This window comes from Dicentrarchus labrax, unplaced genomic scaffold (assembly GCF_905237075.1).
Source record: "Dicentrarchus labrax unplaced genomic scaffold, dlabrax2021, whole genome shotgun sequence".
NCBI classification, from domain to species: domain Eukaryota; kingdom Metazoa; phylum Chordata; class Actinopteri; family Moronidae; genus Dicentrarchus; species Dicentrarchus labrax.
The window spans coordinates 467111-494951 of NW_026136707.1; the positions used below are offsets into that span (position 1 = coordinate 467111).

The following is a 27841-nucleotide window of genomic DNA, read 5'->3' on the forward strand; positions in this document are numbered from 1 at the left end:
CCTGAGCGTTAAAGTTAGAGCAGCTCTTCCAGCGACTGCAGAGGCGTCTCCGACTGTAATTACTCGTGACGGGGCAGATATGGCCTAATTAATGCTTTCTGTTCTCTCCGCAGTGTAAAGCTGGTGTGTCTGCTGGTGTAAACAGCGAGGCTCCCTGGGTCGGAGTTGGTAATTGCAGGTCTTTGTGCTGACAGTGACAGCTTGAGGCAGAGGAGATGAGGCTTAATTAAGGCCTAACGAGGCACCTGTCATGTCCCGGTAAAAGCCGGGTGAATGACCCTGCGCTCACCGCCGGCTGCCTGAAAACTTAAATCTGACACGGGGCCGTTTAGATTTGTAACCCCTGTTGGATTTACCTCTTCTGCACAGCTACCTGTCATGTGTTTGTGCAGTTTATCATCATTATTATTTTGCTTTAGTCTTGTTGAATGAGCAAAAAAATTAATAAATCTGTTCCCATCCTGCCTCTTCCTCCTTCACAGTACTTAATCTGCTCGTCTTCAGGTAGAAAAACACTTCCTTCTCTCGGCTCTTTTTGCTGTTCTCAACAAGGTTATTCCCATGAAGGCACCTTTTTTTTATATATATATATATTAAAAATTGTTTCATGCAATCAGAGGTGGACTCAAAAGGACACCAGTGCACATAAAGTCATGATGCATTTATGAAACCCTGGTTAAAGGCCCACTGACCCTCCACGATTTTTACTTTAATCCATAGAAACCTTGCACACTTTTTGAGTTTGATGAGTAATTCATAATACGACATGGAGCCATCACGTAATTAGGATGATTTTGTTGTCCTTGCACTTGAAAGAAGAAAAGGCTCCAAGGTGTCAAGAACAGGGAGAGTTTCGCCTGCTGATAGAAGAGCTCTGTCTCTCACTCCTTGCTCTCATTTCCTCCCTTGCTTCTCTCCTCCAGAGGCTGTTTCCCACTCTCGGCCCACGTCTTTCATTTGGCAGCGCCGCTACAAGAGGCTGAGCTGTCCTCTCTCTTTGTCTGTGTGCTGTCCTCGTCCGACTGGTGGGAAAAAATGCAGGAAATCGAACCTGTGCCAAAAATATTTATTTTTAAACAGTTTTGGACTGGACAACCTGGAGGCGGTTGCGGGGAGAAGGATCTTGGAGAATCCCTCCCATCCCGTCTATGAGGATCCTCATCCATCAGCCTCCACAACCTAGTACTGACTCCAACATGAGAACTTTAAAGCCCCATCAAGTTACTTTTCTACTTTAAAATAACAGCTTTAAAATCATTTTGATGCTGAGTTGTAATGGAGCCTCGGTCATTCCCAGTCTGCGCCTGTTCTTGCACTATGTAGCTTTTGGCTTCATATGATGTCCTAGATTTTGGTGAAACCGGATCATATTTAATGAAGTGAATGTTTTTCTGCTGCTCGGCCTCAACTGATTTACACAATCTCCTAATGGACAGAAAGCTTTGTTAGCTCCTAAACTAAGTTTCCCACTAAGCCTGGTCAGCGTGGCCCATGCTGGCTGGACTGGGAGCTCAAAGCCCTGGGGGAGCGTTACACTGTGAGCAAAGTGGCGAAGAGATATAGGAGGATGTTGTTGGAGGAAGGAAAAAGAAAAGAGAAAGTCTTGGACTGGCTGTAAGTGGTTGGCGAGAGCTTGGTAAAATAAAAGGCTGCAGACAGACGGCGAGCTGGACCTCCAGCTGTTGGACTCGTCAGTGATATTATCTGACTTACTGTGTCTTGTGTTGTTGCACTTGCTCGATGTTTGGCTGTGTAAGCAAAGTTATCACCTGGGTAGTTTTTGGTCATAAGTAATTTAATTTAAAGCATCTGAACAGCTGTCCATATTGACCACTCTGAAACTGGGGGCACCAAATCACAACAAATACCAAATCTTACATAATGTTCCTCTAAGACCTGCACCGTTAATTAGTTTGGCCCCTCTAACTACGGAATCCTGTATGGACGCACTTATACTTATACAGTATATACATACAGTATATGTACATTTAATTAACTATCTATTTATTGACAGACTGTAGATATGTTCAATTTCTCACTGCCCAGTATTTTGGCTTATCTATCTTTGTCTTTTTAATCTATATTTGTATTCTTATTACCCTGGTCTGGTTCTGTACCTCTTCTGTGTTTCACTCTCCTCTGCTGTTGCTGCTGTGACACCTGAAGTTCTCTCCGAGGATTAATAAAGGTTTATCTTATCTTTAAACAGCCCTCTGTGCACCGAGAGGCACGAGGGAGAGCACTCAGGGAGTCATAGAAAAACGACACATCCAGCAGGCAGAAATGATGGAACGAGCAAAGAGAGTTAAAAGATAATTAAAAAAGTTAAAATTAGAAAAAGTTGTATAAAGTATTGTTCTTGCAACTGCATTTATAGCATTTTATAGCATTTATGCGTCATGTGATCTGAATAAGATGAACATTTAATATGCAGGAATTCACATTATAGACACTAGCACTGATTACACTGTCCAACCAGGTTTCCTCCGACTCTTGTTATTCATCCTGTGGTACTGAAGCGTCGCCCTGCGTGCAGAAGGGCCTTTTTCTGTATTCAACTCATGAAATATGCAGCCAGGGTGCGAACTACAGGGAAGGCGGGGGAGCTTGGCTCCTCTTAATAACACATGAGCTCCCCTGAAAACATGATTCATGAAATGTTTGGAGGTCTCTAAAATATTCACAGTATCAGAATATTAATAATGTCTCTCCAGGATTTTGCTTTTTTTTTTTTTGGAATTGTTGCAGCCTAAAATGGGTCCACAGCAGCCTTTCTAGAAAATTGCGATGCATGTTACGAAATGTGAGAGGAGAAAGTGAAACTACAATTATTGGTTGAAGTTGCAGAACAGCCAGAGATTGGTTGAATTTGCATTAATTGTTGCTCTCACCACTTCCTGGAGGGACTGCAATGTGCTATGTTTCTGCATCTTCATCATCATGGATGAAGCATAAACTCCTCTGAAAGCTGTGGTATAGTTTGCACTCTGTATGCAGCATATGATACACAGGGGCACTTATTCATCCTTTATTTATTCAGGGAATGTTCCTCGAGCATACAAACTCATTATAACAGCAGCCTGCTTCACATTCACACAGCTGAAGACATGTTCAGAGTCGGAGCCCTTTCTGGGGTCAGAGGGGGGCTCAACGGCTCCCCCACATTTGTTAATGGGACGGAAGAAACCAGATTGGTCCAGATGGTCTGGGATGTGGAAACGTCAAGTCAGAAAAACCTGACTTTGTGCCCAAATAGACTAAGAGGGGGGAGAGGGGGGACGACATGCAGCAATGGGCTGTCTTTTCGAGTTCTTTATGATCTGCTCTGGTCTGTTGTCTTCCTCAGCCACCGTAACTCTGTGGGTGTTTCAGAGGAGGTCTGGTTTGTAGTGTCTGCAAAGCCGAAGCCAGCACTGTTTGACAGTTTGATCTGAGTTTGGTGCGTTGAGCCGGACGGACTCACTGAGAATGAGCTGTCAATCACAAGGTAGCCCCGCCCTAAAGCATACCCTGCTTTATGGTCTGTTTTACTCTAAAGGGACCATCAGTTACTAAATGAACATCATGCTGTATGGAAGAAGACTGAAACTAGAGACTGAGACCAGAAACTCATCAGGAAACTGTTTACTGAGCTCATAAATCAACTAAGAAGTCAGATCATTTCTCCATAAGACTGAATGGTATCAGTGTTTTCTTGCAGACAGTGGAGCTGCCCCCTGCTGGTCATTATGTTGAATGCAGATTTCTGTTCACAGACCCAGAAGCTCTGTCCATTATATATACTGTCAGTTTTTGATCAAAAGTAATTTAATCATAACAAATGCATGTGAACAGCTGTCCATATTGACCAGTGGGATTGCACTCTGAAACTGGGGTCACCAAATCACAACAAATACCAAATCATACATAATGTTGCTTTAAGACCTGCACTCTATTAATTACTTTGGAAGAAGCTCTGTCCATTATATACTGTCAGTGAGTGGAGTAGAAGTAGAGACAACAGTAGATTTCCAGCGCTGCTTCTTAAAGTAAATATAGAAGCTGTATCACAGACGAATCAATCAAACAGGAAAAATGTCATCCTCTGCTTTATTTAAAGACCCTGATGTTATTTTATCCTTCAGATGCTAAACATGATGTGTGGGTGTGTTTCACTTCGGGGTAATTCAGTACATAATTTAGCGCCTACAGTCGTTTCTCATCCTCCTGCAGGTTTTTCCGCCCCAGCGTGAAACAAAACTAACATACAGCAGTTATTTCCTTTCCATTATGGGCTCAGTTTGGCTTGATAACAGCTGCAGAAGATAAGATTTATCTCAGGAGAACAGTAACACACACACACACACACAGCAGGGCCAGTGTGAGTACATTGATGTATTTGTGCAGTAGGAAACTTCAAACAGCTCTCCACAGGTGTTCTTTGTATCAAGTCTTTTCAAAGATAAAGTGTTCCTTATTTGATGCAGCCTGAGTGTACATCTTCCTCCTCATTATCTTTTGAGATTCTGTTCTTCCCATTGATTGGTCCCTCCCTCCTCCAGTCACTCTCTGTGCTGAGTGGCTCAAAAAAAAAAAAAAAAAACACTGAATCTCGGACCAAAATGACATCCGAACTCTCTGTGAGATTTTCCTCCGCAGCCACAATTAGACAGACGAGAGAGAAAAGGGAAGATCACAGAATCCTTGCAACAAACAAATAAATAAAAAATGAACTACAAATTACGGTGAAGGTGAAATATGGCGAGTAATTTGCTGTGAAAGTTTTATAATTTATTGAGAGTGAAGAGTCGGATGGGATTAGGGACCAAACTGATGAAAATACTGAAGGGTGTAATGGATAAATAAATGTCTTCCGTTACCATAGCAACCACCACGGCTGGACAGCAGCTTTTTCTACCAGGATCTGCCATGTTGGTGACAGACTGACACTCCTGCTGTCTTCTTCCAGCGCTTCTTTCTCTTCGTCTTCCTCTGAAGGTAGAAGCAATAAAACAATGGAAAGAATAATTGCAGGCGCTACACTGTGGGGGTTATTTTTCTGGTTTTTTTCCCACCAAGAGCAGTCAGGCGAACAGACAAGTTGTGAACAAACCAACAGTTTATCTAAACCACTTTATTTGGAGGTCAAACTGAAAGTGAGAGATGTTGGTAATAGTCCGTCATTGCACAGGGAAACAGTGTGCTCGCTGTGACGAGTTGATTACTACAGAACTCACCTGTGGTCCATTTATCAGTATGGAGCAGCGTATTTACAGTCGGAACCCAGCTGCTTTGTTTCCTGACATTCCTGCAGTTAAAGCTGCAATTTTTATAAAATATTTCACTGAAACTTTCACTATATCCTGACAGTAGAACCGGGCCTCAAATACAGACGCTGTGGGACAATCAGCTATCTTCAAGCCTCCAACCCAAAGCATCTTTCTAGTTTTCTTCCGAGTTTTCTTCTTTTCTTCTCCTCTGATTGGTTGCTATTACGTTATTCAAAATACATGTGTGGTGGAACGTAGCTAAGTACATTTATTCAGACGCACACTTCACTCAAGTAGAAGTACAGATACTTGTGTAAAAGTAGAAGTACTGATTGTTTTCTCAAGTAAAAGTGAAAAAGAACAGGCTCTGAAATGTACCGGCTGTTTCTGTGCAAAGCAAACTGAATCTTTAAAAAGAGTCTCCCTCTCTCGTCTGTGAGGAGTGATACGCTCTGGCCCTGACGTTGGGATGGCGTGCGATGATGCAAAAACTTAATAACAAAGAATGCATTAAAACTAAAAGTACAGAGCCTGTTTTGAAATTGTAAGGAGTAGAAGTACAGATAGTTGAGTGAAGTTAGAAGTACTTGAGGATTTCTGTTTCATGCTGCTTTAAACCTCTGATGTTGTTGCATTGCAGATTCAGTTTATTACAGAATGTACAATTAACTAATACATGATGTATTATTATAGATCAAACTATTCAGCGGTAAACCTTCAGCAGCTGCAACATTAATGAGGTTTACATATTAATCAATAATTACACTCCAATAATATATATTATTCTGAAATAATGAGTACTTTTACTATTTTAACTCTTGTTATTGGGACTTTAACTGAAGTAAAAGCTGTGAATACTTCTTCCACCGCTGCATATATTTTAAACTGTCAGGAAAGGCTGACGATGTTGGCGACACTAGCTAACAAACATCTGACTCAAAGTTCGGACTTTATCGTTCTACATCAACCCTGTGATGTGATGAAGATAGATGGCTCTTCCTCGTGTACTGCGAAGCGGAAACCAACGGACAGTTTGAGGAATCATTTTCCCAAATATGTTGGTTTGTCTGATCGTCTGACTGCTCCCGTTTCTTCTCTTTAGTGTTTCAAGACCTCAGTAATTAACTTGGTAGTTAAAACATTATCATCCTTGGAATCATCCTTTAAGTTTGCATAAAACCATAAAAAATTTCCCTCGTACATTCACAAATAAGATTCTGAAGGACCAAAGCAGGTGTGTGAACCAGATGTTGAGAAACGACAGTCTGTGTGTCCGCTGCTGTTTGTGGTTGTTGGTTTATTATTTAGGAGGCAGATTTCAGTTGCAGCACTGTGGTTCAGAACAAGTCTGGGTTTCTTTATAGACGTGCTACAGCGTGTTCCTTCAGGCAGAATCCCCCCAGAGAGGCGAAGACTCTGGGCTTCAGTTCTGCAGCCTTCAGAGACAGCAGGAGGAAGAGGAGGAGGTGGTGAAGGACAGTCAGTAGGTCTTCTTCCAGGAGCGGAGGTACAGCTGGAAGGGGAGGAGGGGGTTTTTGTTCTGCAGACTGGGGCTGAAAACATCGAAATCTGCCCTCCTCACTCTCTGTAGGTAGTCCTCCACCACCACCTGCAGCACACGACACCACAGAACAAGAGTTTGGTTTAGTTTGCATCCGGTGTGACTGAAAGAGCTCCGAGAGTCCCAGAGGATTCAGAATAACCAGGATGTTCTTCCTAGTCAGATAATTAATCTTTTCAGCCTGTTCATTTTGTACTACTACAACTACAGCTGGGCGACAAATCAGTGAAATGGAGTTTTAATCAATATTAAAACTAGTGCTGTCAGTTAAACGCGTTATTAACGGCGTTAACGCAAACCCATTTTAACGGCGTCAATTTTTTTATGCGAGATTAACGTTTGTTTAACTTTGTAGTTTTTTTCACATGCTGTTGCAACAACGTTAGAAAAACTACAACACCACATCGGATCTAACTAGACCGGAAACAGAACAACAGGCACGCCGCACACACTTGTTTAAGAGTAGTAGACGTTACGTTTTGAGTGGATGGCGAGCGCGAGACGCCGAAATGGATGCCAATAATATTCTGAATGGAAAGTTTACTTTTAAAAAGTTGCCAAATGGTTCCATTGACAAGACCAAAGTGATCTGTGTGTTCTGTCGTTGTGAACTGAGCTATGATCGCAGCACGTCCAGTCTGAAATACCACTTGATGGCCAAACACACAGCTGATGCGAATTCTCCGCCCCCTCGTCAAAGCCAGGCGACAATGGATGATTTTTCAATAAAAACAACATTTGCACAAAGCAAGCCGATCCACTTTTCCATGTTGATAAGAGTATTAAAATGAGAAAACATAATAGGACAAAAAGAAATCAAGGGACATTTAGAATAGATAAAAATGTGCGATTAATTGCGAGTTAACTATGACATTAATGCGATTAAATATTTGAATCGTTTGACAGCACTACTGATAACTATGAATATTATAATGCGGGGATATACAGCTGCTAAGGACTCTGTAAAGCCGGCCCAGATGTGGTGAGGTGTCACATCGTGAAAGACACGTTGTCTGTTGCAGTTTTTAAGAAACAAAAAACAAGTTTATAAATTGGTTTTGGTTTGAAAAAGAGATTTTATTTTGAAGCTACATGCCCCAGGCCGAGCCCTAACCGATCAGTAGCTAGTGAGGCATCTGTCATTTTCAGTTGACAACCCTGATGATGAAGCAAATGAAGAAATGATTATAGATTAATATGTCTGTAAGTTATGTGTGCACGGATGCACTGAAGGGATAGTTGGCTATTTTTATTTTGTATTTTGGAAGTGGGGTAGCTATGAAGCTATGAATGATGGAGGCAGCAGAGAAATATTTTAGCCACATAAAAAAATATCTATAATCAGTTTATTATCAGTGCATCATATTAGGAACACTTTCACTGCTTTCCCTCGCCATCAGACCGACCTTTCTTTGGCCCAACTGCGCCGCGCTCTGAGTTAGAGTGCAGAAAGATACAAGCATGCATCATCTTTAGAAATCTTTAAAAATGTGAAGTTTGAGTTCAGTCTGGTTCAGGCTTTTCTTTTTTTTTTTTTTTTAAGAGAATTAAATGTATTTTGCAAACAAAAGAAACTAAAGTCATCTGCCTGACTACAGTGATTTTAGTATTTTCTAAAGAAATCTGTTATCTATGATATGATGAATTTCACATACAAGACTGTATATTGTTTTCCCAAAAAGCTTTGATATTTGTCCCTGACTCTAATGGCACCACCAGGCTCAGCTCAGCGAGGTTTAAATAAAGGTTCCTGTGTTAAAGTGAAAGAGCTACAGAAGCCAGGCGGTGTGTCTCAGCTCTCTCAGGCTTCATTACGAGCGGTTGCGTGCGAACAAGTGTGCACAGAAATAAGCTGCGCCGCACCACCAGGTCCACTGCAGCATGACAGTCTGAATTCTACACTGAGGAGGTCGGAGAGGTTTTTACTGTGTGCAGGAGAACTACAGTGTTTCTCAGCTCTGTGGTGTATTTGTGGCAACAGCAGGTAGAACACAAAGGAAACTCATTTACTGTAAACTGCTCTCAGTAATCAGTGTTTCAGGGTTTTCTTGCACCCAAAAAGAAATTCTGAATTTGTGCAGGCTCCAGTTAAAACAGCATATAAAAACAGTAAAAACCAAAAACTGCAACCATATATATAGTTAAATATATACAGCATATTGTATATGCAAGTATAAATGTGTTAATAATAATATTGTTTACTGTTTGCAGTTTCTGTTTTCTTTGTGCTTCTTACCATGTAAAGTGCCTTTGAGTAGGAGAAACTACACCCAGTGCCTGGCGACAGGTGATTCCTATATTCAGGTAATTATACACTAATAAAAACATACCTACACATATTATATTCCATTACTGCCAATATCTCCTCCTAAATATTACATATTGGGACTTTATTCAGCTGAAAGTTGCCAGTTAACAGGGTTACAGGAGGAGGGAGAATGCAGGCAGGTACTGAGATGAAGCATCATCCCGCTGTTCCCCTTTACAAAGTAATTTGCACCAAAAACGAAAACATGAGAAATGCTGTGCTGTTGAGCCACCCTAAATCCCCACAGGGGAAATTCCACCACTGCCACAGCCCGACAAGCCCGTTCCCCCGCGGAGCGTCTTATCTAAAAATCCCAGAACAGAGAAAAGATCCTTCCCTGATCTTTTTTTTTTGGGCCAAATGAGAAATGTTTTCGGAGAAATTTCATGCAACAGATGGATGAACTGGTCCTGGGGGAAAACTAGAGACAAACGTGCTCTAATTCTAAACACTTTCTCCTTTAAACAGAATGCCATCACTGTTTTTAATGATTGCCTTCACAAAATAACCACATCAGTGTTTCTCTCTGTGTATTTTCACTGTCAGCAGCACTCACCTCCTGCTGCTCTAAAACAAGCCTGACGTGCATTCATTGCTAGTTAATATGCAAGCCTGCAAACCCTGGTACATGACCTTACCCAAAATCTGGCATCCAAACAGAGAAAAGCAATGAGTCATCCACACCAAGGGCATTATGTTTGAGTGTGGGTTCATCTGAATATCAGCTTGGAAATATAAAATATAGAAATATAGAAAAACGTGCAGGTCTCAGTGGTCGGCCTCAGGCTGAGGAGCGTCTCATTAAAGTTTGGTGATGTTGATCTGATTGATTTCCTTTTTCAGCCGCAACTTTAAATCTAACAGAGACAGAGCCTTGGTCTTCCAGAGAGAGATGTTTGAGAAAGTCTATCTAACTCGTGATAAAGATGTGTTTGGGTGCAACAGAAAACTTGAAAGCTTTTGAAATGCCTTGGTGGAAGTTTGTCCCTTCTCTGTGTCCTATTTAATTTATTTGAATAAATGTATTTCAAAGTTGCTACATAAAGCTTTTCATAAAGGCTTAATTAAAGATCCGAGTCATCATAGGACATGTTTTTAAATGATCTACTAGCGACTTTCAGATTATTATTTAGATATCAGTGGTTTTATATCACACACACACACACACACACACACACACACACACAAACACACAAACACACCACCCTCAGTTTGTCCCACAGCCTGCTACAATCATCCTATTAGATGTTTTCAGACTTACGGTCTGGAGGAAGGCTGGAGTGGCAGTTGCTGGGACGTTGCTGCTAAATGATCGCGCCTGAAAGAGAGAGCACAACAAACAAAAGTCAAACAAACAGGAAAACAAGTCGGTCGATGTCCAATCCTCCGAATGCATCCACACCGAGAGAGCCACGCTTCAAAAACAAGAGTTATGTGTGAAAGAGCATCTTCAGGTTGGTTTTCTAGAGTTGTCGACTGTTGATCACAACCATTATCTGTGGAGAAGTGGGTCAGACAGTGTGGTTACTCCTCCGTTAAACCTTCGTATTGACCTGCTTTAGCCCGCCTGCCTTTGCTGCTTCCTCTGCAACCTGCTTTACAACCCCTGATTTAATCAGTGTCGTCTCTGTTGCCACCGACTGCTCTGTTCTTTACCCTCTGGGTCGTCCTACGTTCCAAAGGTGGTCCTGACTGAACTGTGGTTAATGATCAGTTATATATTAGATTTAAAATCTTCCGTCACAGATAAAGTTAGGAGACAGAAACCGCTCTCCATAACTGCCCCACGGTTCCCGACAGCGTCTGAGCAGCACTCGTTCCTCAGTCAACAGACAAAAAGGGCCTTCATGTACCATTGCAGTTATTGGTGGTACTTATTAACTACATTACGAGCACTAGCGAACACACTAGCTCAACAACTAAAAACTACTTTAAACAACTAGTTGCACCATGTGTTTGACTTGCAGTCAATCAATGTATCACACTCGGCTCCATTTCATTTCTCACATTCTGACACGACACACACCCTACAGACACACACTTCTCCCCAAAAGTCATTTCATTCATCTATGTATAGATATGTATACGTAAATGAGTTTTTGGAGGCGTATTTTAACGTTTAGCGTCCTAATTGGCCTCTGGAACCCTATTTAATTTCCCAGTTGTGTATGTGCGTACTGTATGAATTATAATCAGAATGAATTAAACACTGGAGCCAGCAGATGTTTAATTACTCACATAACTTCTGTATAAAACTCCTCTCTTGTTCTTATTAAGTTAATTAGCATAGCACTTTTCTAATTGACACAGACAGTAGAAGACAACATAAAGGACAGTAAACAGTGAACACACACGCAGAGGGGAAGCCAATCCTCATTTATATCCTTATTGATTACCCTCAGTATAATCACAAGTGCTTTAACAATTAGGAACAGTCCTAACTGGTATAAACAAGGTTCAAATAAAGCAGAAAAGCTGATGAATGTTTGGGCAGCAGCTTAATGAAGAAAGCCTCCAAAAGTACAAAACTCAATAAGGCCTATAAGTGGCGGCTAATAAATCTCTAAACCAATTAGTCCCAACTCACCGGAGCTGCATTACTAAGTTAGCACTAAAACTAAAGACTACGGACATTTTAAATTAGCCACCACACTGTGGGTGCAGATATTTGCAAGCTGAAGAACACTGCATGCCAAAGCATCAAACGGATGTTCATTTGAATTTTAAAAATGGCACGCCATTTTGTTCCCGCTGTTCGAGCTCTCGCTAAGTGGCTTAAGAGGTGTTCAAGTGCGTTACAAAACACAACTACTGCTGACGTGGATTTCACTTTACCTCGTCTCTGAAGTGAGCTTTAATTTCAGTCAACAGCTGCTGCCGAGGCATCAGCCGGAAACACACGTATGCTGTAAGCTTGTGCAACTTAACTGTAATTAGGGTTGCACAATTAATTGAAATATTGTTGAAAGCACTATGGCCAAGTTTAATATGCAAATCGCAGAAGTTGCAGGTTTTTGATGAAGGTAAAATGTGACAAAACAGCAAAATAATGAAGCGATGTAGCTCTGAAAAGATGTCCTGGTCTACAAACCTTGTTCTCCAGATTTAAGAAAACATGTATGTGTATGTACAGAAATTTCACCCCTTTAAATTCCTTTTCTGCAGCCATTTCAAAACAAAATATTTATTTCATTATGTCCAGCACCCCATCGAGAAATGTGAATTTTGTAAATTTATTAAAAAAAAACGAAATATCACATGGTCATAAGTATTCAGACCCCGTGACACTATTTTTTTTTTTTTTTTTTTTTTTTTTTTTCCCCTTTTATTTTTTTTTTCTTTTTTTTTTTTTTTTTTTTTTTTTATTAAAATAATTTGGGGGTGTGAAGGAAAGGGACACACCCCTTTTTATAAAACCTTACAGCTCACAGTGCATGTCAGAGAGTGAGGTGGGCCCAGGCTAGCTAGGCACTGGCAAGGTTAAAATTGCCCTTTCAAGGTGGCTAATATGGAAGTTGGGCAGCGCAAGCCACTGGAGAGCGGGGTAAACCAAAGATCCTAGCTGGGAGTACGTTTCGCAGCGCAGTGGGCTGGTAGGGAGCAAATACCAATCCAAAACAAGGACACTTTGTCTAACTCTAATTAGCGGTGTAACCAGGCCCTATACCAATATCCAACAGACTGGTGCACTAGGCATGGGTGTTTTAGCCGGGCAGGCGCGTTCATGAGGAAATTCCCGAGAATATGCCAAGTGCCGACCGAAGGTTATTAACAAAAACCAACACACACTAAAATAACAATCACACGACCTGCCGACACCTAATGGCATGTATGGCTGTTACCATCAACCGACAGACTAAGGATGAAGGACGGCAAGGATAATAGGTGACTTGTTGCATATAAGAGTGGCGTGTAGCTAAGGTCTTCACTAATACACGGGGAATACTATCCAGTATATTAGTTTCTTAATAATTTAATTACATTTCTGTTTTGTCAAGATGGGGTGCGAGTGTACATTGAAAATAAATAACTTTTATTTACTCGCATGACAAAAGTGAATTGGGGTCACCCTTGTCTTGTATGCTACTGGATGCTTGAATTTATAATAAAGTATCTATCTATTTATCTATGTTTCTTTGGTACAGACCCCAAAAAATCATCATGATTTTTATCGTTTTTCAGTGAAAATTAAACTTGCGATATACAAACACAATATCTGCCAAAATAACTTTTTTTTACTGTGTCACTGAAATAGTTTCGGCCACTAAAACGGTTTCCAGGATAACTTTTTGTTTTCATATTTTGGCAGAATATGCATCAAAGAATTTAGAAATCCTGAGAGATTAAGGAGGACTCAACAGTGAATGTATCTAAAACACTGTGTGTGTATCAAAGCCTCATACATCTTCCTCTGTGCCATAAATTGTTGTCCTACAATTTATCAAAATCTCTACATTTGTAGTGCTGTTTGTATACTACTACAATTTCAAAAGTTACCTCAGTAATTCAAATAGAGCAGGTCTAGATCGTACTCCTTATAAAATCATTTACAGACAAAGACAAACTTCCTTTTAAGAGGCAGAAAGCTCTAACCAGGTACTCATTATGCAGTCTGTCTGCTGCTCTTTGCCTTATGTTTATTGTTTTAAGTCATTTATGCCATTTGTTTGTAGATTGAGATATCCTCTGTTGTTTCTTTGTGTTTTTTAGAACCTATTTGTAGGATTTTGTGCCCTGTGTATTCATTAGTGAACATTTATAAAGGAAATCAATGACTCAGGTCTTCTGGTAAATGCCTCCAATGAATACTGCAGCAACACGCCAGACGAGCCCTGATTGCCTCTTTACTTCTGAAGAGTGAGCTTCCAACTTTGTGTCAACAGTTTGTATTTGTCTCTCTCCTGTTTCGATGTGACAAAGCCTTCAAACACAAAGCCAGCTCCATAAAGAAGCCGTTTACCCGGTTTGTTGTGGAAGAACACGACTGGTCTGACAGACCTCATCACCCAGCATCAGTGTTGGACCTCAGCAAATGTCAGCAAATCCCTGCAGCCGGTTTCAACATCTGGTGGAAATCACTCACAGGCCGCTAAGTTCAGGTGTCCACATACTCTCAGTCGTGTCACCTATGTGTGGTACGTACGTGTTGTAGATGTACGTGAGCCTGACTGGCGATGTCGTACACGACATCCCGGACGTTCTGCTCCCGGCTGCCGCGGATGAAGTCCTCTTGGGAAGCTCCGTGCTGCAGAAACACAGAAACCATACAATACTTGTGTGTTAGTTGGTAAGTCCTTTTAACAACAAAGCCTATCTCTCCAGTCCAGCTGTATCCACTTTAGCTCTACTTCACATTAGAGCTAAAGCTTCTCTTTAATCTGCTGAAAGAAGAAAATTAAACTGCTCCGGGCCTCCTTCTGGTAAACCAGCGAAGGAGTGTGACATCATGTTGCGGGGTCCACCACCCCTGCACTGACGTACGACCAACCCACACTGCAGCAGACTCACTGCAGGGGTAAACGTTCAACTCTGGACTCAAATCCAATGACACTGGAAATGGAAAATATAATAATAATAATAATAATAATAATAATAATAATAATAATAATAAAGAAAGTGCAATAGTGTGTAGAAAGATTTGTTTGCTGCTGGCTTACTAGTATGCTTGATCCGCAGTGACAAAAGCAGCATTATAAGGCTAAAATATTGTTTCTTGGCTCCAAACAGACTCTTTTCTTTGGGTTGCTGACTCCTGGTTTACAGCATTTCCAAAATAGACTTGACGGGAAAAGTTTGCTTCCCGTTGTGTGAACAACTCTTAACTGACAAGGGAACAGAAATTTAAAAAAGTAGCATTCAACAGTTGAGTTTCAAACCCAATAAACACCCAGGTTTACGTAATCTGAGTGAGGGGCTAAAACTTAAATATAATTTTCCAGGACAAAATTTATTATTTACAGGATATTTGGTCATTTTGATTTTCCAGGATGCGTTTGAACTGTGTAACTACTGTCAGTTTTTATCACATCGGACACTAAACTGTAACATTTGTGTCACAGTAACACTGATGAAATGTTTTTGTACACTAACCAGTAGTCTTCACCTTCATTCATGAGTTTCACCTTAAAAGAACTGTCACAAGGATTTTCAATTATTAAAAAAATGTCCTCAGTATGTGAAGCTTTAAAAAATGTTTTCAGGAATGTTTTCATTGTATGTATCACTCAACCGACACAGGAGGACTTTTTCATGCTTGGTATTTAAATAAAATATTCCACGTACGTAATAATACAATTTGTGAAATTGTGAAAATGTGAGCCTTAATTAAACATTATTATTCATGTGCAGGTTGGTCACTTGAAACTAAATGTTTCCGAGATCATCTCAAGAATGACGAGCAGAAAGAGGAAGAATCAATTCAGTGCAAGTGTAAAACCTTGCAACACATGGAATTACATTTCTTCACTCGTATATTATTTTCTCAACACCTCAGACCTGCAGGAAGTGATGACTAAAACAAGGCTCTCGGGCGAAGTGATCTGACCTCATCTTTTTCTCTCATATGGGAACTAACAACAGGCCAATTCCTGCTCCGAGAACAGAATGGGAGAAACTGCCTGAGGGTTGAGGAAGTCTTCGGCTGGGAAGTGATGGATGATGGTTATACTGGAATATATTTTAGGAGAGGCGAAGAGAGGTGAGTGAGCGCTGCCACATCGGAAACATGTACTGTTGCCCTGGCAATCACGACTCAATGGACGAAACAATAAAACCATTAATGTACCTGCTGCATTCAATCACATTTGAAATCATTATGCATTTGTTCTCTGCATAAATCTCCTTCTTTTCAAATCATTTTAGTCCTACCCTCTTATTTTCTTAAAACATGTGAAAGTATTCATCAGAGCAGGGACAATATTCCACCCTGTTTTCAATGCAAATCCATTTGCTTCAGGTAATTTCTGAAATCAAATGTCATTTGTCTTCTAGTGCGGTGACACGCCTTAATATTTCAAGACACAGTCAGTTTTTACAGGTTCATTTGAATTAAAAACCAGTTGAAAGACTCTCAGTGTTTAACATCGGGGCTTCAGCACAGTTAGAGACTGAACTGTAGGTTAAATTAGCTGCACCTTAACAACAGTGTAATGCTAAGTACACATAAACGCGTCATTAATAATAGCATAATTAAAGGCTTTGATGGTTTTGTGATGATGTGTGAGAGGCAGCAGACACTCTCTGCACTTTGTTTTTTGTACGGACTAAACAAGCAAGATATAAGGTGTTAATTAATGAGTGTACTTTTATTGAATGAGGTCCGATTGGATTTGATTTTAAAGGGCTAAGCCAAAATTAGCCCAGCACAGCCGCAACATTTTTGTTTTCATCTGTTTTTTTCCGGCTTTAAACAAGTTTCAGCTATGACAGATAGCCTACAGTCATTGGAAAAGGAAGAGTGGGGTTTGGATTACAGAGCAGTGGACTTTGAGACGATCCAGCCAGCCGGATCAACAGGACCAGCCCACCAGAGAAGGGTGCTGTTGTCCCAAGAGGAGAGTAAGAGATCCGGGATAGGAGCCATTCCTGGCCCAGATTGGCTTGTCTGCTCCTGGCTAATGTCCGGTTTGGACGAAACGGGATTTAGGCTGGCCAAACAACAGGAAATCAGAGACTGTTGTGCCCACATCTTTACAGAGACCTGCTCCATCAACATCCTGGATCAAGCACTCGACGGGTGGACTGTGTTCAGAGCCGACAGAGCGCAGAGAGACGAGAGTTTACAACAATGATGCTTAAACACAGTCAAAGTGGATGGACACTCTTTTTATGTGAATATGAAGCCATATTATCATCATCCTATCTTGTTGCTGCTGTTTACATTCAACCAGACGCACAGCCATAAAATACACTGCAGAATGATTTCCTGAGTGTATATGTATATAAATAAGTGTATATATTTTTTATATTGTTTTATTTATTTTACTCTATTCTGAAATATATTTAAACATCTGTTGTGTTCTATGTGTGTAGCATGAAGGGACCACAATCTCTGATCTAATTATACAGTCTTGTTGTATAATGATAAACACATTACCTTGTTTTATAATGATAAATAAATTACCTTGATCCTTGATCAGTACTCCAGGTGTACGTCTAGTGTGTACTAAAGGGGGTGTGAAGAGGGCAGTGGTTTCAGATGAATTGATTCAGCCTACTTCAATGTGTCGGCTGATTAACAGCTCAAACAGCAGCCTTATATATAATTCACATTAACCAGCTCACCTGCCCACCCACATACACACACACCACCATCCATGTATCCATCCACCCCCTCTCAACCTGTCAACTGTCTCACTGAGGACAAAACACTAAGATGATTTGACAGCTACTCTTTTTTTTTTCTCTTCCCCAAACAGGAAATGTGAGTTATACATCCAAAAATAAGAAATAGGACGACACTTTCAGCTGCAAGACAAAGTGTTTACTTTGTCATTATGGACTACCATTATGATGGCTAATGCAGTAATGAAAAGAAAATTGGTAATTCTGTATGAATAAATTCAAGGATGTGATTTTGGATGCACCGCGACCATCGTCTGTTTAAATCAGCCGTTCTGAACGCCCCCCCCAAAGTCTGGTCTGTTCAGGGATTACTGTAACGCATGAAAGCTACCACCATTGCTTCGCCCACAGACAGAACAAAAACTAATTTGGTTTTGGCTATAATCACTGTCAGCAGTCACAATGTCTTCTTTAAGCCTTAAGGAACGATGATACAAAAATATTCATATGTAACTGAGGGAACTGGGTTTGTTAACGTATAACAGGTTGGAGCCTGTAGTATATAACAACACTGAGAGCTGCTCTTCTCTCTCATTCCGCACTGTTTTTATTTTCCCCGCAACCATTTGAAGACCCACGGATATTCTCTCTCGTGGGTGCCGACCCTCAGGTTGAGAACCCTCGTTTAAATGAGAGTGAGGAAATCTGTTTTTTCTCTTCCCTCCTCAGCTCATGTGTCTCCTCTGTGATTCTCCATCATTCACAATCAGTCGAGTATCACAGGAAAATTGATTCCATCTGTTGTTTGCCTGCTGAGTTCTGCATAGTTGACTCCTGCTTGTTAATTAATGACTTTTTCAGTGATGTGTTAGTCACACTGGATTTGAGAACATGAGCTTACTGGTCCGTGTGTGTGTGTGCAGGGTAATTCAGTATGTCAACAGCGCCCTCTTCAGGCAGAAGAGTGGAGGTGATGTGAGGTGAGCAAGCTCAGGAAGGCCTCGGGTCAAAAGTGCCATCCTCCGGCTGAAGATTTTAAGGGCGGAGCCTGCGTGCTTCATGCCCAAAAACATCTGCACTGCATATACACCCGCCTCCACCCACCAGATCCTCCAGCAGCAGCAGCATGTTGTTCTCCATGTGGGGCAGGTGACTCAGATAAAAGGTTGCAAATTGTTTGCGGCATCATTTGTTTATCTGCAGCGTGTATGCATCTCAGGCAGGAAGGGTTTAACTCCGAGGCTCTCCGCTTTTTGCCATATGGATGTTGTGTAACGCTCCCTGGGACGGTTTCATTACCGCTTCTACAAGAATATCCTCCGACATGTCCAAAGCCAAGCTATGAGTCAGTCAATTGTGTGAATGCATGTGTGGGACTTCCTTATGTCATCTTTGGGAACAAAATTTGGGCTTTAAACCAGCTGAGTGAGCGAGAGCTTCACGGCTGTTCGGTTACAGTACAGCAGGACTCTCCAGACTCGAACATCCACGTTAAATTAATGCTTTCAATAGAATAACATAGTGCTGTGTATTTTCTCATACACAGGGTTGAGCTCATTTGATTTGCTGGTGTGGAAGTTATTAACACTGAAGAATCTAATGATCACTCTACTGAGTTAATTTACTCAGTGTGCCTAATCAAGGTCAGAGTTTCCACTTCAGAAATCCTTTCCCAGGTCCATTCTAGGACATTTTCCAGGTGTTTCTATTGGGAATACAGGAGAGCACTTGCTCCCAAACGGTCATATCTTTGACCAGCAGGCCTAGCATTGACTAGGGTTGGGCCATTGGATCGGCGAGTCCATCACCACTTGTTTTTTTGTCTTTTGGGGCTTTTTTGTCATTTTATTTTGCTGATTTAATGTTCTGCCTCTGAAGAATGAGAGCTGCTCAGGGACAAACGTTCAGCGGTGCACTACACCCACTGAGCCAAAGAACGAGTGAGAGCAAAAACAGCTGTAGAGCCAGTGTCTTTTCACATCTAACTGCAGTGAATTAAGGGTTTAGACGATAACTACAGTAACAAGGTGAGTTGGAGAGGCTCCTAACAAGACTCTAGGGAAGATGAGGACACTGCAGGGGCAGACCAGGTGAGGAGAAGCATGAAGTGGTAGAGGAGCGAGGGAGGTCGGGGGCATCAGAGAGGCTGCAACAGCGCGTAGAGCCAGAATATTTTGTCGCTGCAGCACTTACGCATGTGCAATTATCATCGGCAATCAGCGATTATTGGACTGACGGTGGCCAGTATTCTATTATATATATATATATATTGTATATATATATATAAAATCATATGTATTATTATATTAACATATCGCCCAACCCTAGTATTTACTTTTTTCATGATTCAGGGTTCATGATGACGTGTCTCAGGTCCATTACAGGCAGGTGGTCAGCGTTTATTGGAAACATACCACCAACACTGCTGTGCATGGACAACAAATATGATCATTAAAAGCCTATATGTATATATATACACAGTGTTTGTCCATTAAGCATCTGGTAAACCAGGTTTGAACTTTATCCCACCAAAGGCTGAGTTTCAAACAAAATAGACACAGAGGTTTACTTAGGCGATCTAGGCAAAGTGATAAAATACTATTCAAATTTTCCAGGACAACATCAATTATTTCCAGGATTTTTGGTCATTTTCATAAAATTTCAGGTCTTTCCATGACTGGAAAACTATTCTCTAAATTTCCAGGTTTTCCAGGACACATGGGAACCCTGAGGGTAAACAAATTAACTGATAGATCATTAAAATCTAAAATATACATATACATTCTCTACAGATGGAACAGTTTTAGAGGATTTTCACTCAGAATATATCTTTAACTTTAACTTAAAAAAATCCTTATCTTTCCTTCTGTGAGAAGATTACAGCTGGATATCGATCCTCAATACTATCCGAGCATTCACCGGAATGAGTCTGTAGACGTCAAATACTGAAAGCCGGCACTGGATGTCTGGCGTGTTTACTCGGGTTTCGGTTCTTTCTACATCAGGAAACTTTCCTAACTTCCGAGTAAATTTTATCTAGCCATAGTTCTGTGTTTATCCCTGATGCAGCAGTCTGGCTTATTTTCTTGAATGATAATACGGGTTTAAAACATATTTCTGTTTGAGTACTGGTACCAAGGCTCAAATGATATCCAGTACACAGTATACGCTCAGTTTATAGTAAACAAACATCTCTACACCTTTGAAGGGATTTTTTGTGCACGACAGGTCAATACATAAAACATGAACACACAAATTAATGGGAACTGTTTGGTAAAATGCTACTTCAGGGCTAAACAACAACCGATATCACTCACCAGCATGCAGATGTCCATGGGCAGGTAGACTTTCCGTCGGCTGCTGTGATAAGGAGTCGCTCTCAGACACGTCACGATTCCCTGAGCTTTACCGATGTGACTCGCTGCGTGGTCAGCGTGGACATTTTTCAACCCTGCAAAAACAACATTAATACAGATGGTTTGGGATTTGTTTTATTTATCTGAATTCTCCTGTTGGAAATAACAAACTAAACACGTTCTCAACAAGTCTCACCTGCCCTTACCTAAACTCTCCAGCAGCAGGTACAACAAGGAGGACTGCGTGTTCTCTGAATACGCCTCCAGCTCCTGGAGGTTTCTGTAGGCTCGGTCATCCAGATCCTTCTCCTGGTGAGACAGTTTTCATGACGTAAAATACTCAAAGTAAGATATTTCTCAAATGTTCTATTGGACAAGACACAAATGAGAAAATGCTAGCTGGTGGAGGGCTTTCTATACTGGAACTGAAACTCTCTCTCCTCGGTTTGTCTTGTCCCCCCCCCCCCACCGCCTGAGAAAGGAAAGGACGAGTGGACAGACGAGATCATGAGGTGCAGCGAGGCAGCCTCCACTGTGTGCCTGTCTGTCTGTCTGTCTGTCTGTGTGAGGAGAATGTGTGTATGGTTGCATGAGTCATTTCAGCATTCTTAGACATATTTGGACTTTGCACACAGACATTCACATTCTCAGACACAGCACACACACACACACACACACACACACACACACACACACACACACACACACACACACACACACACGTCTTACTCTCTCTGTTATGATCCTCAGTAGCCATCTCTTTGTCAGGTAATGTTGCCTCACCGCCTGAAAGACATCATCCACACTGTGAATCAGCTGAGGTGCAGAAAAAGACTGTATGGCACATTTTAAATAAGGATATATATAAATGTATATTATTATGTATTATTCCTATAATTAATTTATAGCCGATATATAAGAAGAAAATATGTATTTTGAATTACTATCCAATCATTTGATAGGTTTTATGTTCTATGGAAGTATGTTTGTTGTGTTGATAACTAGAAGAAGTAAACTATACATTTACATTTGAATAGTTTGTTAACAACAGTGACAGTCACTATATATCAACCTTTCTTACCATCAAGTGTGCAGAAACTAAATCTAAAATGATCAGTTATCTTATCGACATTGACTACGAGAAGCAGGTAATTATGGGTTATCAGGTTTAAACTCAAACTCAATACATTCAGAAGAACTGATGTTGATGTTAAACACATTTAAAGTAATGACACATCCTAACAACTTTTTCTTGTGTTAGTAAGTTTCCGTCTGTGATATTTACCCTCCACAGCTCGGCAGTGACGGGCTGGTTCGGAGGATCGTCTCTGTAGATGTCTTCAATGGCCGTCTTCCAGAACTGCATTCGCATCAAACCAATGGTCTTCTGGGAAACGGAGTCCTTCACCTGGTGGAGAAACAAACATTAGACGGACATCTGTTTGACAAGATAGTTTAAAAAGGACTTACATCATAAATTAAACACTGTATACTTTTAAATCCACAGCTTTTTTATTATTATTATTATTATTATTATAGCAACGAGAGCATCAGTAGTAGTATCAGTAATCATTTCCCATCCAGCCTGACTGTAGGAATACCTGCCTGAGCCAGCTCCACATTAAAGGCTCTCAGAGCCAAAGAGGAGCGCCGCGCCTCCTCTGGGAGGAGGAGGGAGGACACAAAGCCGTCATAGTCTCTGGACCTGAGGAGGAGGAGGAGGAGGAGGAGGAGAGGCAGGGGGAGAGAGAGAGAGAGGCAGGGGGAGGACAGGTAGGAGGCAGATGCAGTTGGTGTCATTCTTCCAAAGTTATATATTTCCATTTTATTCTTTATTTTGAGGATAATTTTTTCCATAATCATAATGTCTTCACTACATTGCTGCTTCTGTACAATGTCTCTGACGTCATTTTTCATATTAATTTAAACGTTTTAAGAACTAAAGTACACACTACAAACACGCCTCCATCCACCATCCACCACCCAGACTGCCTCTAACTAAAGCTCTTTAAATAAAATAGTGATTTTGTTCAGTTTTTAAATATATATCACATTTCTCAGGTAGATCTGATTTAGAGATGTTAATAAAAAAACTGATTTCAGGAGCTGGAACAGAGTTTTCATCAGGATGAGTCGATATATGAATGTTTGTGTCAGTACTGAATGGTGGAAGATTCATTTTAAAAAGCTGAAACTATATTTAAATGCATGCTTCTCGGTCAACCTGAATATGCCGAACTAAACATTGCACAATACATATTCACACAGCAAATTAAACTTTACAAAACACATTTTAAAGTTTTATAAATCATAGCATTGTTTATATTTACACCAGATATTTGAATGGAGTCTGGCGCGGAAGGTGTCTCACAACAGAACTTTATACTTTATACTTACTTTTATATGATAAATCTTTTATTAGGGATATGTGGGAGTATCCTAACGTACATTAAGCAGTTATATTTGTTAAATTAAGAGTAGACTATCTTCGGATTAGCTTTACTTTAGCCTGTGTACAGTCAGACCCACCTGACCAGCTCCAGACAGTATTTCTCGGTGAGTTGTGAGTCTGCTGTCGCGCTGCTCGCCGCTCTCACACTCTGGATCCTGTTGGGTGATATCTGTCTGTGAAGAGCGCGATACAACGAGGTTTTACTGCTTAATAATCCATGTTTAGCACTGATGCTAAATGCCATGTTCCCCTTCAACTTTCACCCTGCACCTTGTGTCACTTTAAAAACATTCCCCCCCTTCGCCCTGGCTGCCGGTGGTGTCTTTACATTCCGCTTCATTTGCTGCTAAAAACGATGAGTTTTAAATCACCGCTTGACATAAACGTGCCTGAAAAATATAATATAAAGTAGTAAAAGCGGTAATTGTTTTAAATAACAAGTAAAAATCACAAAAAAAAAATTGCAGCGCGTTGGCTACCGGAAATTGGATGTTACTGCCACCAAAATAAGAGTAGAAAAATAATTTACTGGCATCCTGGCAACTCACACGGACCATATTTTTTTCTTATCTTCTTTCTTTCGGGTGTCGTCTAATACAGAAAAATCTCAAACACAAGATAGACTAATTTCACTGTCTACGGTAGCTTAATATCTAACTTCTGTCTTTTTATTTTGAAGAACCACCGGAAACAGCTACAGTGGTGTTCTGTTGTTGTGTTACAGTGTTACTGAACTTTATTTCTCTCATATGTGTTATTTGAGATTGTATTATTTATTATTAGGGACCTAACTTCTGCATAACTTCTGCATAGTTTGTCGCACATTCATAAATCTTGTATCCACGCGTTCGGTGAATGGAGCTGAATCTTCCTATATAGGCCCCGCCCACTTCCGACTATAATTTTTTTTCGTTAGAGCGCGAAATGTCCTTAAACTACTTTTTCGTGTTCCTCCTACACGCTTTGTCCGATTCACACGAAATTTTTGGCTGGCAAAAAGAGTAATTTGAACATTTTTGAAATTTCAAAAAATAAGAACGCTTTAAAATTCCAACTTCCTGTAGATTTTTTGTCAAAAAAGGAAGTGGACCATTTCTCCACATTGGTATTCCGATTGACACCAAACTTGGGTCCATAGTTCCACATGTCTTCCTTAACCCTCGTATTGTCTTCCCGTTTACTATGCACCTTTTGTCCTCCCGGGTCAAACTGACCCGGTCTGTTTTGACTGCTTATAAAGCATGAGGTATAAAATGATCACCAATTTTTTAGTTTGACCTTTTTAGTGAACTTGTTTCCAACACTTTAACATATATTTTACACTTATTTTTGTAATTTATGGTATGATAGACCTAATTTACATAAAATTACAAATCATTTTTGAGTAAAAAAAGCACAAATTGTGAATTATTTTGACGATGGTTATGATCAGAGGCACATATGTTGATGCATTATCACAGACTGGTATATGTCAAAGTTAGTCAGGATATGGTTTAAACCATTTCAATTTTTAATGGCAGCAAATAGTATAACACCTGTGTCCTCCGGGCAAATTGACCCATCTAGTTGACTGTTTATAAAGTTAAAATGATCACACCATTCTGTGTTCCATATTTTTAGCCAAGTTCTTTCCAACTCATTACCAAACCAAAGTTATTTAAACTTCTTTTACACCTTTATTGTTATTGTCCATAAATAGGACAATAAACCTAATTTACATGAAATTATACCATGTTTTTGAACAAAATAAGCAGAAATGTTTAGTTATTTTGGATAATCACTGACAGGTATGTGTCAAATATTAGCCAAGATATCCCCAGGTCAAAATTGACTGATGCAATTATATTTATAAATCAGTAAGTTCAGTAAACATATATATTTGCAAAGCAAGGTCCTCTTCATTGTCTGTCTCAGAGCGAAATGTGAAATGCTCGAGGATGCTGTACTATCAGCTCAGTTTTTGTTTATTTTATCTCGTCCCCAGTTGGAGAAAGGCATATCAAGGATGTCAGAGTCAGTTGAGTCTAAGGTGGTGTAGTTCCTTGAAGATGTACCACATAAAAGGTGTCAAATGAACGTGTTTACAAATGTGTAGTTTCGTAATCGTGTGTTGTCTGGAGGCCGAATGCACATCATAGGTTGTATTTACAAATTTACAAATTCTGTTAACCAAAGTAATTTACATCTGAGAGTTGGATGTTGTTTTGAAGTGTGTGTGTGTGTATGTTGTGTGTGTGTGTGTGTGTGTGTGTGTGTCTCTGTGTGCGTCTGTGTGTGTGTGTTGTGCTGGAAGCGTAATAGTGTGACCCAGTGCACCACTAAATGTGGCCCGTTCTAATTGACCGGGAAGACCACAGGTGCTATAAATTTTACTAAAACACACATAATTCAACAAATATAGTATATATATGTATATAAATATATATATATATATAGTTCTATATAAAGGTGTCAAATGAACGTGTTTACAAATGTGTAGCTTGAAAATGTGTGTTGTCTGGAGGCAATGCACATCACAGTTTGTATATTTTACAAAGCAGGTAAAAAATATCCAAAGTGATGCAAATCTGAGAGTTGGAAGTTGCTGAATTGTGTGTGTGTGTGTGTGTGTGTGTGTGTGTGTGTGTGTGTGTGTGTGTGCTGAAAGCGTAATAGTGTGACCCATTGCACTACTAAATGTGGCCAGGTCCAATTGGCTTCCCCATGGCTCCCTGAGACTCGCTAAAAAATGTGTCAACAATCCGCCACTAGGTGGCGCTCAGGTGGCAGGGTAAATCACTGTGCGGAGACCGTAATAGTTATGAGTATGAAATTCACAGGGCACGTGTAGAGTAGTGCCTGTAGCTCACGTACCAAAAATCGTATTTGTCGTGTGTGTAGTGCCCCCTACAGGATAAAAAAAACAGCAGCCACGGCGCCACGTTTCACCGATATGTACGAAACTCGGTAGGCACGTGTAACATGCTGGGACGTACAAAAAAGCCTCTTGGACCCATACCCGAAACCCCACAGGAAGTCGGCCATTTTGATTTTGATTTTCACTTTCGGCGAACTTTTCCCGTTGTATTTGAACAAACTCCTCCTAGGGAATTCGTCGGTTCTGCTTCAAAATTTGTGAGTACAGTCAAAAAATGGTGCTGATTAAAAGTTGTGCTATTTGTGACTGTACGTTAAAGGGCGTGTCTGTGGCTTTCCCTCAAAGTTGGCCAGGTTGAATCGAATGTCAAACTGTGATGCTATTTCCGGCATTTAAGGGCTTCTGTTTTAACTAACTCCTCCTACAGATTTTATCAGATTGACTTCAAATTCGATCACTGCAATCTACACACATTGGTTATCAAAAGTTGTGCTATTTGTGACTGTACGTTTAACTGTGGGCCCCTGACGACGCGTCAAATTCCACTGATTGGCCATCAACAGATAGTACTCATATCTTCAGTGTACAGTCCCACCCTGAACACGTCCTCATAACTTCAGCATACATGATCCAATCTCAATGAAACTTCACGTGTCCCACCCTGAACACGTCTACATAACAATATTCAGACATAGTGGGAGCGCCACATACTGGTAACAGGAAGTATCACAATTTATACTTTCATGTTCTACTCCTCACAGGATGATCAGATCCAGCTGAAATTTACTTATAAAATGCAAAACACATTGTTAATGATATGTGTTGACTGTGGTGAAGGGGCGTGTCTGTGGGGTGGCGGGAAATTTTGATGGACCGCCACAAAACACGAATTCGCTATAACTTGAGTGTACATTGTCCAATCGGCTCCACACTTCAAATGCTTGATAACAGTCCCCCCCTGAACACGTGTACATGACAATATTCAGACATAGTGATAGCGCCACCTACTGGCAACAGGAAGTAAGCGCTGCGTGGCGATTTTGAGCTGATTAACGGCAGATTTTCATGTTGTAGTCTGCATGTGTTACGACGGCACACGGCGCGGCCGCAGCACGCCCCGAGTTGCGTGGAGTGCGAGGTCCCACCCAACGCTGCTTGCAGCTTTAATTAATTTATTGTGTTTTATTTGGACAATACACATTTTTATATAGTGTATTTTTTTATATACACACATATTTGTTCCATGTGCTCACGTGGAGGGGGCAAGACCTGATTGAACATTGAGAACTTATGTACTTATGCATTAGATGACATACTGAGGAACGGAGTGACTGGAAAAGCTTGGAAGAATGTTAAAGAAGATAAAAGGATGCAGAGATGTGGAGTGGACTCACACGACTTGGACTTTAGAGCATAAACAGATGGAGAGCTGCTGCTGAACACACTCCATATATACACTCCTGTTTCTGTACGCTGTCTTGGTGTGTCCTCTCCTGTCTCTGCAGAGCTACCTGGACAAACTGCAGGAGGACATCAATAAGACTCTTGAGAAGGTGAACAGCAGAGAGAATCTCTTTCACATGTGGTGAAACGAAAGTTTGGAAATGTAAATCTGTAAAAAACAGGAAAAAAAACCTGTGTTCTCCACCAGGCAGAGGTCAGTGAAGAACAAAGTCCACAGCGCTGGTCCTCTTCCTGAAATGATTAACAGCTTGATAACCGCTCCCTCTTCCTCCTGCTCTCAAACACAGCGAGCACCTCTCTGCACACATATG

General features: G+C 40.7%; 1 protein-coding gene across 3 annotated transcripts; it reads right to left on the reverse strand.

Moving 5' to 3' along the window:
- Positions 1-4072: 4072 nt before the first annotated feature.
- ndufaf6 (NADH:ubiquinone oxidoreductase complex assembly factor 6) lies at positions 4073-27827 on the reverse strand. Of its 3 annotated transcripts, XM_051405413.1 has the most exons (11): positions 27702-27827; positions 27461-27586; positions 23287-23382; positions 22363-22462; positions 22043-22165; positions 21487-21543; positions 20964-21066; positions 20719-20852; positions 14262-14363; positions 10380-10436; positions 4073-6858 (listed from the first exon to the last, which is right to left on the reverse strand). In XM_051405413.1, exons 2-11 carry the CDS (start codon positions 27514-27516, stop codon positions 6730-6732), a joined length of 957 nt encoding a protein of 318 aa, XP_051261373.1. In that variant the 5' UTR covers positions 27517-27586; positions 27702-27827; the 3' UTR covers positions 4073-6729. The 3 variants fall into 3 exon arrangements, with proteins under 3 accessions (XP_051261373.1, XP_051261372.1, XP_051261374.1); XM_051405412.1 differs by lacking the exons at positions 27461-27586; positions 27702-27827 and having other exon boundaries at positions 23287-23495; XM_051405414.1 differs by lacking the exons at positions 27461-27586; positions 27702-27827 and having other exon boundaries at positions 22359-22462; positions 23287-23381.
- Positions 27828-27841: the final 14 nt, after the last annotated feature.